This window comes from Phyllobates terribilis, unplaced genomic scaffold (genome assembly GCF_046119375.1).
Source record: "Phyllobates terribilis strain yellow unplaced genomic scaffold, ASM4611937v1 Scaffold_3__8_contigs__length_932513732, whole genome shotgun sequence".
NCBI classification, from domain to species: domain Eukaryota; kingdom Metazoa; phylum Chordata; class Amphibia; order Anura; family Dendrobatidae; genus Phyllobates; species Phyllobates terribilis.
In genome coordinates this window covers 519,504,509-519,522,020 of record NW_027362763.1, presented here as the reverse complement: position 1 = coordinate 519,522,020, position 17,512 = coordinate 519,504,509, and the positions used below count along the sequence as shown (strand labels likewise).

General features: G+C 40.8%; 1 protein-coding gene across 20 annotated transcripts in view; it reads left to right on the top strand.

The window, feature by feature from the left end:
* EPB41L2 (erythrocyte membrane protein band 4.1 like 2) overlaps positions 1-17,512 on the top strand; it is a 178,286-nt gene that overhangs the window by 103,959 nt on the left and 56,815 nt on the right. For all 20 annotated transcript variants that reach the window (XM_073671227.1, XM_073671226.1, XM_073671232.1 and 17 more), the window contains 6 exons: positions 1,349-1,391; positions 9,395-9,470; positions 9,895-10,113; positions 12,560-12,647; positions 12,956-13,108; positions 16,093-16,190. In XM_073671227.1, the coding sequence (XP_073527328.1) occupies positions 1,349-1,391; positions 9,395-9,470; positions 9,895-10,113; positions 12,560-12,647; positions 12,956-13,108; positions 16,093-16,190 (677 nt within the window). The remainder of the gene's footprint in view (positions 1-1,348; positions 1,392-9,394; positions 9,471-9,894; positions 10,114-12,559; positions 12,648-12,955; positions 13,109-16,092; positions 16,191-17,512) is intronic.

The following is a 17,512-nucleotide window of genomic DNA, read 5'->3' as shown; positions in this document are numbered from 1 at the left end:
TCAGTTGTTTCACACTTTTTTGTTAAGTATATAATTCCACATGTGTTAATTCATAGTTTTGATGCCTTCAGTGTGAATGTACAATTTTCAAAGTCAAGAAAATACAGAAAAACTTTAAATGAGAAGATGTGTCCAAACTTTTGGTCTGTACTATGTATGTATATATATATATATATATATATATATATATATATATATATATATATATATATATATATATATACAAAAAATTAATTTTGTAACCAGGTTCTATTAGTGTTTTTTAAATATCACAAAGGTGAATAGAAAAAGGAAGGAAAAAATGATGGACACTGTAAAGACAGCCAACACACCCTATGTGAAAGTGGGCAGACCAGAGCGATCAGACGTTTGTCACTTATTATGTGGATAGGTGATAAATGTTATTAGTGGCAAAAGTCCAAACCCTTATACAGTGAAGGTCTGATATCTTTAAGAATAAAATAAATGCAGGGTAACTTTTAAAATATAAAAAATAAAGTATTACCTTCATTTTAAGGGAATCGCCAGCTTTTTACCACCGAATCTGAGAGTGGGATAATGTAGGGAGAGATACCCTGATTCCAGCTATGTCACTTACTGGGCTCCTTACAGTAGTTTTGATGAATATTTTATCAGTATTAGATTATCACTAGATGACTAGTAAACCTGTTACCATTTAGGTCTCCATATTTGTGAGCTCTGTACAACTCCGCCCCACCACTGATTGGCAGCTTTGTGGCTATTGCCTATGCACAGTGTACACCGTAAGCTGCCAATCAGTGGTGTTGGCGGGGTTGTACAGAGCTCTGCATTTAGAGAATTTATGGATCTGCAGCAGATTAAATTGATTTTAGCAAAATTGCAGCAAGCAGCCCAGTAAGTGATACATTGCTGAAATCGGGGTCTCTGCCCCTACATCATGCTACAGTCAGATGGGGTAACAAGAGCCTGGTGACAGATTCCCATGAAATGCACCTACATCCTAGCACTGTAGCTTATGTTTTGCTAGTTTTTGGACCCCATTGACCAGGGCATGAGATGTTGCACACAATCCTCTCCCATCACTTCACCGCTGCAGTCAATTACTGTGCTCCGCAGTTGTGTGTACATAAATAGCCCATGACCAGTGAGGCCAGTAATCAATTACACGGTGAGAAATGGGAAGCACTGAAATGGCACCCTACACGTAAAGATCTAGACAGGACACGTAAGACTGAATCTGATGTGTGAAGGTGGCCTTGCATTGACGCTTCTGACAGCATGCTGCCTGCACATCACACAGCATTTGTGCTGGATTTAAAATGGTTTATTCTTACCCAGTTTTCTTTTTTTTTTTCTTTCATTGTAGAACTGGTTGGATCCTGCAAAGGAAATAAAAAGGCAAATAAGAAGTAAGTACTGCACTTCCCTTCTATGGAGGCCCTTTAAAGCGTAGGTTTAATTTTGAGCACTATTTTACATCTAACATATTCACATAATGTACAGACACGGATTTTCTTTGTAAACACATTCACAAGTCTGCTGGTTATAATCAAGAGTGAAGAGTTTTTCAACAGACATTTATCTTGACTGTTTTTTCTGAGTTTTTTTTTTTTACCAATGAAAGAATTATCTTGCTGTGGTTTAAAAAATAAAAAATAAAATTCACAGCTCAAAATTTGCAAGAAAGAAACCCCCATTATTTGAGCATACGTAATATTTCTACTGTAAAAAGCTGTGTTTTGTTTACATATGGAAAAAACAACAGCAAAAAATCTGCTATCTATTACACTGCTGTTCTCTGTGCTGCTGTGCATTTTGGGAAGGGTATTTTTTTAATTTTAGTAGTTTCAATGGTCCTCAAACGATGTGCCGCCCCTATTGAAACACAGCGGAGTAGGAAGTTTTCACTGGTGTTTACATGTGCACTTTTTTTCTTTTGAATTTAGCTACATAATTGACTAATTTCCTGCCTGTAAAGTCTACACCTCTTTGTCACTGAGTGTGGTGTATTCAATATGATTAAAACATAACTTTTAGCTCCTCATTTTAAAAAAAAAATCTTTTAAACAGTGTCCAAGAGGAGAGTTTGTATCACTGGGGTAAGACTCAAGAGTTACCATAGGGCTGCAACCATTCAGGTAGCTGGATCAATCCAAGCCCATGTCATTGCATTTATGCCACATGCTAGGACCATTGCCCTGAAAAGTGTGCCCCATATGAAGCCGGTGTTTCTAATTTACACCTTACCTGAAGAAAACATTGAGACTGCCAAACTTGTAATGGAGACATGTACTTGTCTAACTTAAGTTAAATTGGCTTGGCATTCGCCTGGGTTTTTATACTAGCATTTCACATGAGTAGGCATAATAAAGTATCTGACCAGGATGATGGATGGGCGGCATAAGTACTGCACTCCTGTATGGCCATTGTTCTGTAGTCATATAATTTTTATACATTGCTGACTGACATTTAAAAGCACCCCAAAGCCTCCCCAACATTTATCACCAGATATTCTGGCGTCATCAGGTGATTGCTAGCCTCAATCCCCTGATGACGCCAGTATCTCTGGTGATGCATGTTGGGGAGGCTTTAAGGTGCTTTTAAATGTCAGTCAGCAATGTACGAAAACTACACTGCTCAAAAAAATAAAGGGAACACTTAAACAACAGAATATAACTCCAAGTAAATCAAACTTTTGTGAAATCAAACTGTCCACTTAGGAAGCAACACTGATTGACAATCAATTTCACATGCTGTTGTGCAAATGGAATAGACAATAGATGGAAATTATTGGCAATTATCAAGACACCCTCAATAAAGGAGTGGTCCTGCAGGTGGGGACCACAGACCACATCTCAGTACCAATGCTTTCTGGCTGATGTTTTGGTCACTTTTAAATGTTGGTTGTGCTTTCACGACATGAGACAGACTCTACAACCCACAGAAGTTGCTCAGGTAGTGCAGCTCATCCAGGATGGCACATCAATTCGAGCTGTGGCAAGAAGGTTTGCTGTGTCTGTCAGCGTAGTGCCCAGAGGCTGGAGGCGCTACCAGGAGACGTGGAGGGGGCCGTAGGAGGGCAACAACCCAGCAGCAGGACTTCTACCTCCGCCTTTGTGCAAGGAGGAACAGGAGGAGCACTGCCAGAGCCCTGCAAAATGACCTCCACTGGCCACAAATTTGCATGTGTCTGCACGAACGGTTAGAAACTCCATGAGGGTGGTATGAGGGACGTGACAGAGTCTGGAGACGCCGTGGAGAGCGATCTGCTGCCTGCAACATCCTTCAGCATGACCGGTTTGGCAGTGGGTCAGTAATGGTGTGGGGTGGAATTTCTTTGGAGGGCCGCACAGCCCTCCATGTGCTCGCCAGAGGTAGCCTGACTGCCATTAGGTACCGAGATGAGATCTTCAGACCCCTTGTGAGACCATATGCTGGTGTGGTTGGCCCTGGGTTCCTCCTAATGCAGGACAATGCCAGACCTCATGTGGCTGGAGTGTGTCAGCAGTTCCTGCAAGATGAAGGCATTGAAGCTATGGACTGGCCCGCCCGTTCCCCAGACCTGAATCCGATTGAGCACATCTGGGACATCATGTCTCGCTTCATCCACCAACGTCACGTTGCACCACAGACTGTCCAGGAGTTGGCGGATGCTTTAGTCCAGGTCTGGGAGGAGATCCCACAGAAGACCATCCTCAACCTCATCAGGAGTATGCCCAGACGTTGTAGGGAGGTCATACAGGCACGTGGAGGCCACACACAATACTGAGCCTCATTTTCACTTGTTTTAAGGACATTACATCAAAGTTGGATTAGCCTGTAGTGTGTTTTTCCACTTTAATTTTGGGGGTGACTCCAAATCCAGGCCTCCATTGGTTAATAAATTTGATTTCCATTGATGATTTTTGTGTGATTTTATTGTCAGCACATTCAACTTTGTAAAGAACAAAGTATTCAATGAGAATATTTCATTCATTCAGATCTAGGATGTGTTATTTGAGTGTTCCCTTTATTTTTTTGAGCTGTGTATATAGGATAAGTGTAGGTTGCGGCCGCACCTCAAGTATTTCCTGATACTCTTATATGAGTGATGCTGTTGGGACAGACTATGAAACAGTGATAGGTAGGAGTCCAATATAAGGAGAGATATAATAGCTATCTGTCCCTTTGCACTGCTGTCTGCATGCTGGTTTTAATGTGTTCCTCTAATAATTTATTAGTAATTAATAAAAGTTAAATTTTACGAGTCTTTAGAGTTTATTTGCCTATGGGAATTTGTAATTGTCATATAGTTACCCTACGCTGGCTTCATGAACAGCACTGTTTAGAGTGGTCCCTGTGGTGAAGGCTCCTCCGGATCTTCTTTCAACACTTACATAATGGGCCTAGATGATTTTTGAACAATAGTTAGAGGCTCCTGAGATACTGATGAGATTACTAGAATGCTGGACACTTTACAAATTAAATTAGTGTACATAAACCGAGGAGCAAGCAGAATATTAATAAAACACAGCCAGCAATCTCTAACAAAACACAATAAGGTATTTCTCTTGGATTAACAAATCTAATCGTCTGGCTAATTAAGATTTTAAGTTGTATCGTCACACCACCGATCACACACTGATGGATTATCCTAAAGATTAAAAATAACCCTTTTAAATGGAATTTGTCAACAGGTTTTTGCTACTAAACTTGAGAGCACCATGATGTGGAGACAGAGACCCTGCAATGTATCACTTACTGGGCTGCTTGAAAGTATCTTAGAGAACTAGTAAACCTGACGCCAAGTGGTCCCCTATATTTATGAGCTCTTTAACCCCCGCCCCCACTACTGATCGGCAGCTTTCTGCTTATTCACAGTGTTCACCGAAAGCTGTCAGTCAGTAGTGGGGGTGGGGTTTTATGGAGCTCCGCATTCAGATGACTGCTAGATCTGCAGCAGATAAAACTGGGATTTTATCAAAACTGCAGCAACCAGCCCAATAAATTATACACTGCCGGAATCAGGGTCTCTGCCCCTAAATTCTGCTGCTTGCAGATGAAGTAGCAGAAACCTAGTGACCGATTCCCTTTAATAGCCTTTATCTTAATGGACCACTTTATCTAACAGATTCCTCCTTGAACCCATGTTGATTTGCTTTTCTCTCTTGCGATATGAAATCACAGTAGGGGGTTAATGTTGGTAAATGCCGTGACTATTCCACTAAACCAAATCTAAAGTGGTTGGGTAAAGTGTTGCTTTCACAGCCCATCCATGAAGTCAGTGATGAGCCATCTATTCCTATATGACCATGGAGATGCTATGCTTTATTAGTGAGGGATAGCATGGGGGGCTTCCATGTTCTGTGCTGTGCTCCCCACAGATCTGGATCCTATCCACGGTGAGTACAGGGAGCCTTGCAGATGATGTTAACCTCTTGAATTCTGTCATCAGGACACTGTGGAAGAATGGGGTCTCATGTTGCACTGCATAAAAACTCTCTTGGGGTCACATGATTTAGAAAGAGGGGGTGAAGCATTTAGTGACCCTCCTGGGAAGCTTGCTGTAGTAACCAGATTGCATATTGTATTCCTTTGATTAGCTCATGGCTATACATGCAGCTTTGAAAAGGAAATAAAAGAAAAAATATGGAATATTCTAAAACTGTGACAGCTCAACCCCTCTCTCCACCCAATTTTTTAATTCATGACACATTTTTTGGCTGTTCTCGATCATGTTTCTTTCATCCCCGCCCTTTGTGCACACACAGACATAACGGTGGAATGGGGCCAGATTCACATACCCTCATCTGGAAGAAATATGGGAGCAGACCTCCCATCTGTAATGTCGGCCTGCGTTTGTGTTGTTTTAACTAAAGCAAAGCCATGTACACACACGAGCTTGCTGTAGACGTATTATTCCTCTGTTCCTAGATTCCATACTTCGCTGGCAGACACGAGCTGTCCTCTGGAGTATAGCGGCCGTCACAGCTGTTGTCTATAACTTGATGTAAATTCTGTAATCAGTCTTATGCATTCCTCCGATGGTGCCGGAGTGGCTGCAGATTCCTTGACCCTGCTTTCTTTTGCATGTGTTTTTTTTTTTTTTTTCGTACAGAGTGAATTTTCTTTCCCAAGCTAGGGCTATGATAGCATCATTTGAGAATTTTGGCTCTGTCCACTTTACTTCATGTTGTATAGAGTCTGAAATGGTTCTTCTAATTGGATAATCTGTAATGTCATGAAAAGAGCAGAGATGATCATTAGCAGATTCACTTGGCAGCATATTGGGGTTATTTCTTAATGGGGAGATGTAATCCCTAATATACACTCCTACCCTTTTTGTAGAGAATCAGATTTTATAAAACAAAGGATAAGTTGCAGCTCTATGGGGGTGTGAAGGCTGGGGTCTGCACAGACCCAAAAAATGGGTCTCTGACATGCTGCATTCGAATGGAGTGGTTCCTTCTATCAATTCCGATGTGACATATTAAGGCCTCTTTCACACGTCCTGATATTTCCAACATTGGAAAAACCAGTACCGGTGCTATCCGAGTATGTGTATGGCATCCGTGTGCACCATCAGTGTGACACTTGCTGGAATAGAAATGACAGATGTTTAGGTGTTAGGTTTGCAAAGATAGAGAATAGATAGAAAGATGTCCGTGAGATATATAATTAGTGCAGTGCGTGTGTAGTTTACTATGGTACATGTATTTGGTAAAATAAATAAATGAAAAATTTAACGTGGGGTCCCCCCTATCTTTAATGACCAACCAAGAGAAAGCAGACAGCTGTGAGCTGGTATTATTATGCTGGTTGGGGCCCAATAACCATGGAGCTTCCCAGCCTATTAATTTCAGCTTTCGGCTTTGCCTTTGCTGGTTATTAAAAATGGGGGTACCCTAAGAAAATGACATGGGGTCCCCCTTATTTTTAATAATTAGCAAAGGCAAAGCAGACCGCTGCGGTCTGATATTAATAGGCTGGGAAGGTCTATGGATATTTTCCCCTTTTCAGCCAAATGAGACCAGCCACCGCAGAAATGGCGTATGTATTAGATGCACCAATTCTGGCGTTTAGCCTCGGCTCCTCCCGATTTGCCCTAGTGTGGTGGAAATTGGGGTAGTGGATTGCGGGGTTGATATCAGCCCTGGGGTGAGTAATGTAGAGGTGTCTGTCAGATACCCCAGTAATAACTCCATAGTCCAAATAAATAAACACAAACACAAAAGTGCTTTATTTGTAATAATTGCTCCTGACCATTTCCCTCTTTTAACCCATTTATTAAAAAAAAAATCCTCGCTGGTCCGCCTTAGTCCTAATGGAGGTCCCACGACGATCTCAGTCATCTTTGTCCAGCGTCTGGAGCCCCGGTAAACGAACAAAGCTCCATAGACTGGAGCAGCAGCCAGTGACGGTTCTCCTGCTGCGCTCCACAAGAACCCGGCTGCTGTGACGAGTGGTGATGTCAGTAAGGTTACCGCAGTTCACAGCCGCCGGGTCACTCAGAGGGCAGCGCAAGAGCCGGAATAATGAGCCGTGACGTTCTGCCTTATATGTTTTTATCTGAAATGCTGTGGCATTCCAGAGAAAAACATAGTTTAAAAGCTGGCGTGGACAGAGCCGTATGGGAGACTAGTTGGACACGAGGGTCCTCAGCAGCTTTTTCCCTCCCTCCCTCTGCCTGCCCTGGAGAGACAGGTCTCTTGCTATACATGCATGCAGGTAGAGACCTGTCAGTCATTGGCAGCGGGCAGGAAGAAGCTGCTGAGAACCGCCCCATGCAGCGCTGTCCCTGGCGGCTTTTAATTTTGTAAACCAAACCTGGCTGAAATCATACAGCCAGTTTCTGATGCACGCTACCATGGATCACGCAGCATGCGTCAGCTGTCAGGATCACTTTACATAGTTGATGGCTTTTAAGAATAACTTTAATTCACTTATGAGCCACGTTAGGTTCTGCCATAGTGGCTGACATTTTGATGGCAAAAATTTTGCAACGTGCAGATATGAACAAAGCCTAGCGGACCATAACCTAGAGCATTGCCAGGTAACTCCAGTGTGCAGTGCCTGTCCAACCTGCTCAGAGGGCTCGTGTTTTAGTGGGAATAGGGGTGATTGTTGCACCCATTATTTGGAAATATTATAGTTTTTCCCCATGTCCTCCATGTATTTAGACTGGAAGTATTTACATATCTGGATATTCCTAAGGATGGTGACGCCTTCAGAAAATGTCACTGCTGATATTTAATGCAGGAAAAATATTTTTCAGATTTTGTCTGTTCATTTTTCCAGCCCATCGCTATTAGTCTTTGCATTAATCAATCTATTTTTCCTCTGATAAAAGATATATGGAAATGTAGTACCTCCCTTCCTATCCTTAGGTTTGAGGATTTGTACGTTTGTTTAGTTGGAAGCCTGAGCTGCAATCTGTAACTGTTATCTACATCTATGTGTCTATATGTTTCCAATTCTCTACTTGGCCATGAGAGGGATACTGAGACACAACAGTGGCGGATTGTCCTCACCAGGGGTAAACCATTCATTCTGCCGTTATGCCCGCTATGAATCGTATTGATTGTGTACCATTTAGCCCTTGCCTTCCCTCCACTTAACAATGCCGCTAATCATATTTGCTGTCTGGGCAAATTCTTGACATTTTAATTATTACATAACTTACAATTTCAGAAGTGGCAAATGAACTCAGTATCTATAAATACTGCACAATTGGAGTCCATTCCTACCTCTTTGAATTGCCTTGCCTTTTCTTAAATTTGGGGCAGCCAGGATATTGATAGTATATCTTCTATCCTAATACCAATTTATCTCTGCTTAAGAGCAGAAGATTGACAGATCTACCATGAAGTAGAATCAGGCTATGGGTGCTGGACTTTATTTGCCAAGGTTTTTGGATAGTGGAACCCTTTGCCTACAATATCGTAAACTGGAATGCAATGTGCCATTTCTTTCCTTTCAAGTTGAGAGTCTCAAGTTCCTCACGGTTCTTGACAGTACATTGATGATGTGGATGGAAAAATCATCAGCGATCACAGATCGAGACAACGCTGAAAAGACGTTGGATGGTGTTGGATAATTACAATCAAATGAGATTTTCCATTACTGCTTTTAGATTTATTGTCATGGCATGCTTTGCCCTGAGTAAAGATTAAAAAACTCACCTCAAAAATAAATTGTTGCCTATAAATATTCTTTTGTGGATTTGATATGCCAGCATGGACTTAAACATAAGGGAGCCCACTCATTTTGGGCTGCTCCCACTCGTAGAATATGTAGTGTTGAAAGCTTTGACAGGTTATCACATGCAATACATAATCCTCTTTCTGCTGCCTTTTTCTGTTTGGCATATCATTGATCCGGACGGGATGCTTGGCATTGAAAATCTTTACATTTTTCCTCCTGTTTTTTTCAGATTCACCATGGCAATTTGTGTTTAACGTCAAGTTTTATCCTCCGGATCCCTCTCAGTTGACTGAAGACATAACAAGGTAACCGTGACCTCCATCAGATGATATGCTCATGCGTTCTACTTTGGCTCTTGCTTGCTGTTGAAAGCTATGCATGTAGATATGGAATATTATGTCCAGGAATAGGGCTCAACCATTGCACGTTTTCTGTAGATTTATATATTATTTATATTAGGTTATGTTGTATACACTGCTTCAGTCATCTGTGGCGCTGCACAGTCTCTTTGACTGAAAGGCATTATGTAGGCTGCTGGAAGAGCACCCAAAACACAAAGGCTCATACCATGCCAGGGGTAAGATGTGATGGGTGGCAAGTGGTTCAAAAGAATCATTGTTTGAAAGAATTTGGCTCAATAAAATAGAAAACAACTTCAAGCCTTTTACTAGGATGTCACAGTTGCATTTGTTGATCCAGTGTATCTTCTTGTCTGAACTGTCTCCACAGATACTACCTGTGCCTTCAGCTCCGTCAGGATGTTGCTTCTGGCCGTCTGCCATGTTCGTTTGTCACACATGCCCTCCTGGGCTCTCTGACATTGCAGGCTGAGGTTGGAGACTATGATGCCGATGAGCACACTGCTGACTATATCAATGACTTCCAGTTTGCACCCAACCAAACCAAGGAGCTGGAAGACAAACTTGTGGAGCTGCACAAAACACATAGGTCTGAGCTTTTTTTATTTCATTACACAATAAAATCTTACAAACAAATGCTTAGTGGTTCTGACAACAGACGTACCTTGAGGCCATGTTCAGTATTTGGTCAGTATTTTACATCTGTATTTGTAAACCAAAACCAGGAATGGGTGAAAAATATAAAAGTGGTGACGTGTTTCTATTATACTTATCTTCTGATTGTTCTACTCCTAATATTGGCTTACTAATACTGATGTAAAATACTGACCAAATACTGAAGGTGTGAACGCAGCCTAAATCTGATGTTCCACATTGAGCCGACTAAAACAAACGCCTACGTGTTTCAGAGATCTTGCATGTGTTGGAGCCTTCCAATTCTTTCCTTAAGACACATGTTGGGGGCTACCAGGTAATCGGCAACATTGGATTTCTGTCGGCTCAGTCCTTTGTTCCCACAAGAGATAAGCCATGCTGTTGGGTTTTGTTAGTGGCTTACTGCCCTATCCCTATTGAAGTAAACATGCGCCTTACTTATAGCTTTGGTGGTAGGAAAGGAAAGCCTATAACCAGGTTGCCTAGGTTTCTAGTGATGACTCCATTGTGACTGCACAACCCAAGTTTGCTTCAGGATGCATATAAATGGTAGAGAAACACCCCTGTAAATCATCACCTCTCCAGAGAGTTCAATACTAAAAAGGGTTGTGCCTAAACTATAATTATCATTTTAAGTCTAAGGCTGATCATCCTGACCTGCAAAATGTTGGGGATGGAAGTGTTGGTAGTGTGCATCAGTAATATAGCTAACGAGCCACTACAGATGTGGAAATGTAGTATTATATTCCAGCATTTCACCCGAACAATCATCCATGTACTGCAAGGGTGCCTGCAGCCCCCAGAGCAGGAAGCCCCCCCCCTCATAAGTCCTAATAACACCCGTCTACATGCTTTATCTTAATGAGACAACCACATTAACATCCTAATAATAACTCTTTACAATCAGAAACGCTACTAAGTTTTAGTGCAATTTGCCTTTAATTTCATTAGACGTTTTCATTATTGACTTCATCTACTGGATTGAGTTTTCAAGTACTTTTTTCAGTAATCTTCTTACTATCATGATGCACACAACTCATTTCCATAGAAGTGAAAAGCTTGTTTTGTATCTCTCGTTCCTGCTGTGGCTTCTGTAAAGTAAATCTATGAAATTCACAGATGAGAAGCCGCTCAGGAAACATGGCCGCACCCATAATGACATGCAAAAAACAGAATACCAAATTATACAATTGGGAAAAAAAGATTGTCAGTGTATAGTTTTAATTAGTAAACCTAACCGAAAAATTCCCTCTTAACCTAGCATAACATGCATGGATGTCACCTGCGGGGACCTGTATGTTACTCTTCTTGTCGGGCACAGGAGCTGTGCCTGCACAATCGCCATAGAAGCCCAGATGTGCGCCTGCCGCATGGTTATATCTGTGTCAGAGACACTGCCTAATAGATTTCCTGCCAGTTTACTACTGACAGACAATAATATTATGGTATACTGAAAATGCCAAACTATTAAGTCAGCAATGAAACATTTTTCACTATAAAGACCTATAATGGGTCTAATAAAAAGAGCACACAAAAAAAGTATATGCAATGGTGAAAAGCCTGGTCGTTATAGGGTTCTGGTTTTGTCCCATAACAACAAACCCAGTCAATAAGCCCGTAGAGCACATGGATGTCATAATCAACCCCAAGCATGACTGTCTATTTAAATGGTCACCATATAATACTATATTTATACAGTACTGTGCAGAAGTTTTACGCAAGTGTGGAAAAATTGCTAGAAAAAGTAAGAATGCTTTAAGTAAAATGGAAGTGTAAGGCTATGTGCCCACGTTGCATAAATGAAGCAGAAAATTTCTGCTTCATTTCTGCAAGTCCTCTCCCGGAAAAACGCATGCGGAATTCCGCACGCGTTTATCGCGCATTTTTCGCGCGTTTATCACGCGTTTTTCACATGCGGAATTGCCTTGCGTTTTTTATGCATTGGACAAAGGCAATTCCGCTTGCGGAAACGCAAAATTAAATGACATGCTGCGGATTTTTGAACGCGGCATAAACGCTGCGGAAAAATCCGCAGCATGTGCATAGAACTTGCGGAATCCCATTGGGGACCATGGGGTGCGGATATACATGCGTTTTTCAAGCGTATTACGCTGCGGAAATTCCGCAGCATATACGCTTGAAAAATGCTACGTGGGCACACAGCCTTAATAGACTAGTTTTATCTTTTAACAAAATGCACATGTATGTATGTATGTATGTTCTTATACTCTATAAATCATATTCTTTTTCTTCTATTGTTGGGTGGGATCAAATTTGCTTTGCAGCAGTTTTGAATCCGAGATTAAGATACAAAGAATGAGCAAGTTGTTTCTACTTGGTACCATTTTCTGCAAATTAAAACCTATTTTCCCCTTTTTTAGAGGGCTCACCCCAGCTCAAGCAGATGCTGCTTTCTTAGAAAATGCGAAGAAGTTATCAATGTATGGTGTGGATCTGCATCACGCCAAGGTATTGTATTTTTTGGACATATGTGTTTGAGTAGGGTGTAGAAAAACAATCAAGTTAAGGCCATGTTCACATCTGCACTGTCACACAAGAGACATCTGATCCCTTGGAGATGTAACTGGGTAGTCAATATACACTTCTTTTAGATCATAAAGAAGCTTTTAAAGCTCCCGAAATGTTCTCTCTGAAGGCTTCAAGGTGTAAATTTGGTACTGGTGGTAATTGTTCCCTTGATTCTTTGAGCCGTGATCCAAATTGTAGTTCACACTTGCACGTTTTGTACACCATAAAAGGTTTCTTGTACCCTACAGGACTCTGAAGGTGTGGATATAATGCTTGGTGTTTGTGCAAATGGACTGCTCATTTATAAAGACAGACTACGAATTAATCGTTTTGCTTGGCCCAAGATTCTGAAAATTTCCTACAAGCGCAGCAATTTTTTCATTAAAGTGAGACCTGGTGAGGTAAGTTGGCTTGTCCCATTTGTTTTTGGAGTCTGACTGTATAAACTGGCTCTTGATCGAGCAGGAATTTTTATTTCAGTGCGAAAGGAGGGAAGAATATATACTTTATTTGAAAATAGAATACAACACACAATTTTTTTATATAAAATAGAGGAATGGGAACAAGGGGAAAGGATAAGTATAAAGCTGAAAATGAGGGAGGGGGATGAATGTGCACCAAATGTTTATTGCTTTGTAAATATACCAGATATTGATCTAATATTCAAAGATGGTAAAAGCATGTATTGGTCATATGTAGAAAAAATATATATAAATGACAAAAAAATTCCAATAGACACACACTGAAGAATACAATTATGGAATCAAAAAGGGGCTGGAAAAAAACAAACTCTTCTATAATAGCAAGGTGCTTAGTGCAATACTTATTGGATAATTCCCATAGATAGTAGTATGAAAAGAATTTAATTCAGCCAATGCCAGGAAAGTATCCCAAAAGAGAACAATATAAATATGCAAATTACATGGATGACCAGAGATTGCACAAGCCCAGAGCCAAATACTATAAAAACATGATGAATATTGATACATTAATTGATAAAATCATGGATATGAGATGAAATATATACAAAGTGTGTCATGATTAGTCCATTGCAATGAATATAGATGAGAAATTGATCAAAAATATCATCTAGGATTTCATCAAAGTATTATACTGACCTATGGAGCACACCACGTCCCCCTCCATAGGGGTAGATGATTTCCATTTTGCAGGGGTTTCAGATGTAGGCCTCGACAGGACCAAAGAGCGCAGTGTGGAAGCTCCCTAATCCTCCACATTATGCTCTTTGGGAATCCTGTATTGCTGGTCTTTCCTTACTTTGTAATAACTCATTTTTCTGACTTCTAAAGATCACCTTCTAATATGCAACTCTCTCAAAGAGGAGCTGTCACCAAGACAAAAGTGGACAGCTCTTATTTTATTCCTGCTCTTTTCTGGAGTAATACAGTTTTTGGTTGTTTTTTTTTTTTAAATCCACCATACGGTTACAGAAATGAGCCTTTTTACTTAGTGCTAACTTTTATGGTCTTAAGACACCCCGCCCCCAGAGAATTCTGTAGCCATGCCCTCTTAGTTGAGACCATCAAAATTGACACTAAATAAGAAGGACCATATCTATGTAATAGTATGGCATGTTTATAAAAAATAAAATAACACTTCATACTCAGGGGAGCAGCAGGAATAAAATACTGGCCACTTTTGACCTGGTGACAGGTCCTCTTTAATTCAGCAGGTCCGCCAAGGTTTTAGTAAATATCTGAAGAAAACAAGTATTTAGAACATTACCTTCAATAAAAACAAAGAAAATGCCTGCACACTCCCTAGAACACAGGAGTGTCATTGTATGTGTAATTATATGGAAAATCAATTAAACTCCATCCAAAGTTTCCACCAACAAGCAACTATTTTGTTTGCCAGCATTTCTTATTTTCCTGATCCATTTTCTTACACCTCTGTTTCCATAGAAGTAAATCTATTTCCACTGATCTTTTTGTTGGAGCAGAGCCACGCTGTGAAGAACACATGCATGTTTGTGTGTAGAGTACCTTAGGTGTTACACCAGAAGGGTTTGTGCACATTTACCGGGTTTTGGTGGAAAATAAAAACACCTCAACTTTTCAGATCTTTTTTGTAATGCAAGCTACTCCAAGATGTTTGCATTAAATGGTGAGAAAGTTTTGGGGTGTCACAGCAAAGCCAACCTTGCCTGCAACATTTTGTACTTTAAGTATTGATTAGCTCATTTACTGGTGTGGTTTCCGTAACATTTGTTTCAGCATGATAAACTCCTCATCATGGCTGCAGAGCTGAAGCGCCTCTTAATTTCTCATCACCCCCTTCCCCTCACACTGACTGCACTGAGGTGAGAGCTGCCAGAGGGGTTTGACTCCATGTCTTGCATGGAAAAAGCCACCTCCAAGCTGCTTTAGGGGCCTTTTTTCTCCCCATGCATGACGTCACCTTCTGATGATTTCTCAACAACACGCCAAGAGACGAATTTATGGTAACACCTCCTTCTTGGACTTCCCATAAATTAAAATCTAATCTTAACAAATTAATATCTTTGCAACAGAGATTAAAATAAAAAAAATGGTTCAGCTCTGCAGCCATTATTCCATGATGTGGTCAGTTTAACATGCTAGAACTGGTTAAAGGTCCTCTATAAACTTTGGGTAAATGCTTCGCCAGCCTCAGGGTATGTGCACAGGGTGGGATTTTCAAGTGGCCAAAAAAATGTCTGTTTTAAAAGCTGAACACTCTTCAGGAATTGCTGTCTATTTTTCCATGCTATAGCGTTTTTGGTCATTTCCTGAGTGCATTTTTTTTTCAACATACATTTTGCCTTTTTGTTATTTTAAAAGCATCTTTTGAGCCTTCCCATTGTTCCCTCTGTATAAAGTATTGAGCGCTTTCCTAGTGGAAAATGCTTGACGAATGGTACACTCGCTTTTTAACTGCTTGGCATTTTTAAAAATGAGGAGAAGTTAAAAGACGCTTCAAAGCCTGAACATGTGAACAGCAACTTGTGTTATCATGGAAATGAATATATTCATTCTCTTGAGAGTTTCCGCAGTGCTTTTTCATGGGGTTTTCTGAAGCAGACTTCATTAGGGTATCTTAACAAGCTTTGCTATTGTTTGGAAGTAGTAATTTTGCACGTGTATGCACACTGGTGATTTTAGTCATTGATCCATGATGATCGCTGGGGCTTCGTTGATCAGTATTGCATCCAGTCATGGAGTTAAGTAGAGTTTGAAGCCTACAACCCGCAGATCTAGTCATTGTCTATCGGACAATATGTTTGCCTGTGGCTTTTAGCCTTCTACAAGACCCTGTTTTTCTGCTTTTCAGGTACTATTACTAACGCTGTTATTATATGTGTTAAGTGCTGCTGAATTTTGAGGTTTACATGATTGTTTTCCAGCTGGAACAATTTGAGAGCACCATTGGGTTCAAGTTGCCTAACCATCGTGCTGCCAAGAGATTGTGGAAAGTTTGTGTGGAGCATCATACGTTTTACAGGTATTTAAGAGCTGGTTACCTTCAATCTTGTTGCTTTGTTGCAGGAATTTCAAGCTATATTCCTGAAAGAAATGGTTGTGCGCAGCACTGTCATAACCATTTTGGGGTTATTAGAATCCATATCCATACGTCCTGTTAGGGCTCCCTGAGCACAGCATGACATCTGATGCCACTGGTCACAAAGAAAAACTGCCATAGGAAACTGGCAGCAGTTTCGCCATCACTCGGGGGTTGTAACTAGTGTAATCAGTTGTGTCTTAAGAGGAATGTGTTACAGCAGTGTGCCGTGCAGTTTTTGACCACACAGCACACTAACACAATGCGTGAACCCAGCCTAAGTGCTTCCATATTTTCTTTTTATTACAAGAAGCAGCCAGAGCGTATATTGCTGCCAATGTGCTCTCTTGTGAAATATTTCATAGACCAGTTTATATGGCAGAATAGGCAGAAGCCTGTTGGACTCCACACATTGTTTAGTCTGACATCCTGGTAATCTTTGAGTGCTGTGGGCATCCCGATTTCCATCTGTTACCTCTGTTGTCACTATTTTGTTTCTGGTGTATTCTGTTATGTATATCACCTGGGTACAGATGGCCTAAATGGACCAAGAAGTACATTTTGTCTCCTTTTTCATCTCTTTTCTTTAATACTATATATGAAACATATCCAATTCGACATGATCACTGAGCCTAGTGATTGGTTGCAGTGGTCACATGCTCTAGCTGTGGCGACCCTGCTTCAACCATGCCAACAAATGCGGGGAGTAACGGTGGAGAGTCATGGGGTAATTTTTACAGTTAAAGCCTTAGGAGAAAAAATAATAGCAAACTTTGAATGTCTTACAGGTGCTCCGAGACCCCAACAATTGCTCAAAATACTATTCAGAAGCGTTCCCTTCAGACTTGTGGTGTACTGACCCACAGACTTAATACTGAGACTGTACACCACTCGCTGCCAATGCAGTAACTGAGTGCCTCCAAAACTGAGTGCTTTTCAATAGTGTTTTGAGCAATCGGGAGGAGGCTGAGGACTTGAACCCCAAAAGTTCTGAAACGTATTAAAAAAAAATCTGTAATACTGGGTAGATGATTCTGTTAGTTTTACATATAGGAATCCTATGGATTAACAGATTAAAACCCCTTCCAGTTTCACATCCCCTGAGTTCAACTGTTTCCGGCCACACGTATTGCAGACAGATTGCAAATACTTACAAAAAATAAACACCTGGATATGCAATCCCCATACAAACGTTGGTGGTAGTAGTAATAACGATCAGTCGTGCTGAAGAGCTCAGCCATTCTGCCTTCATTACAAGGCACTTT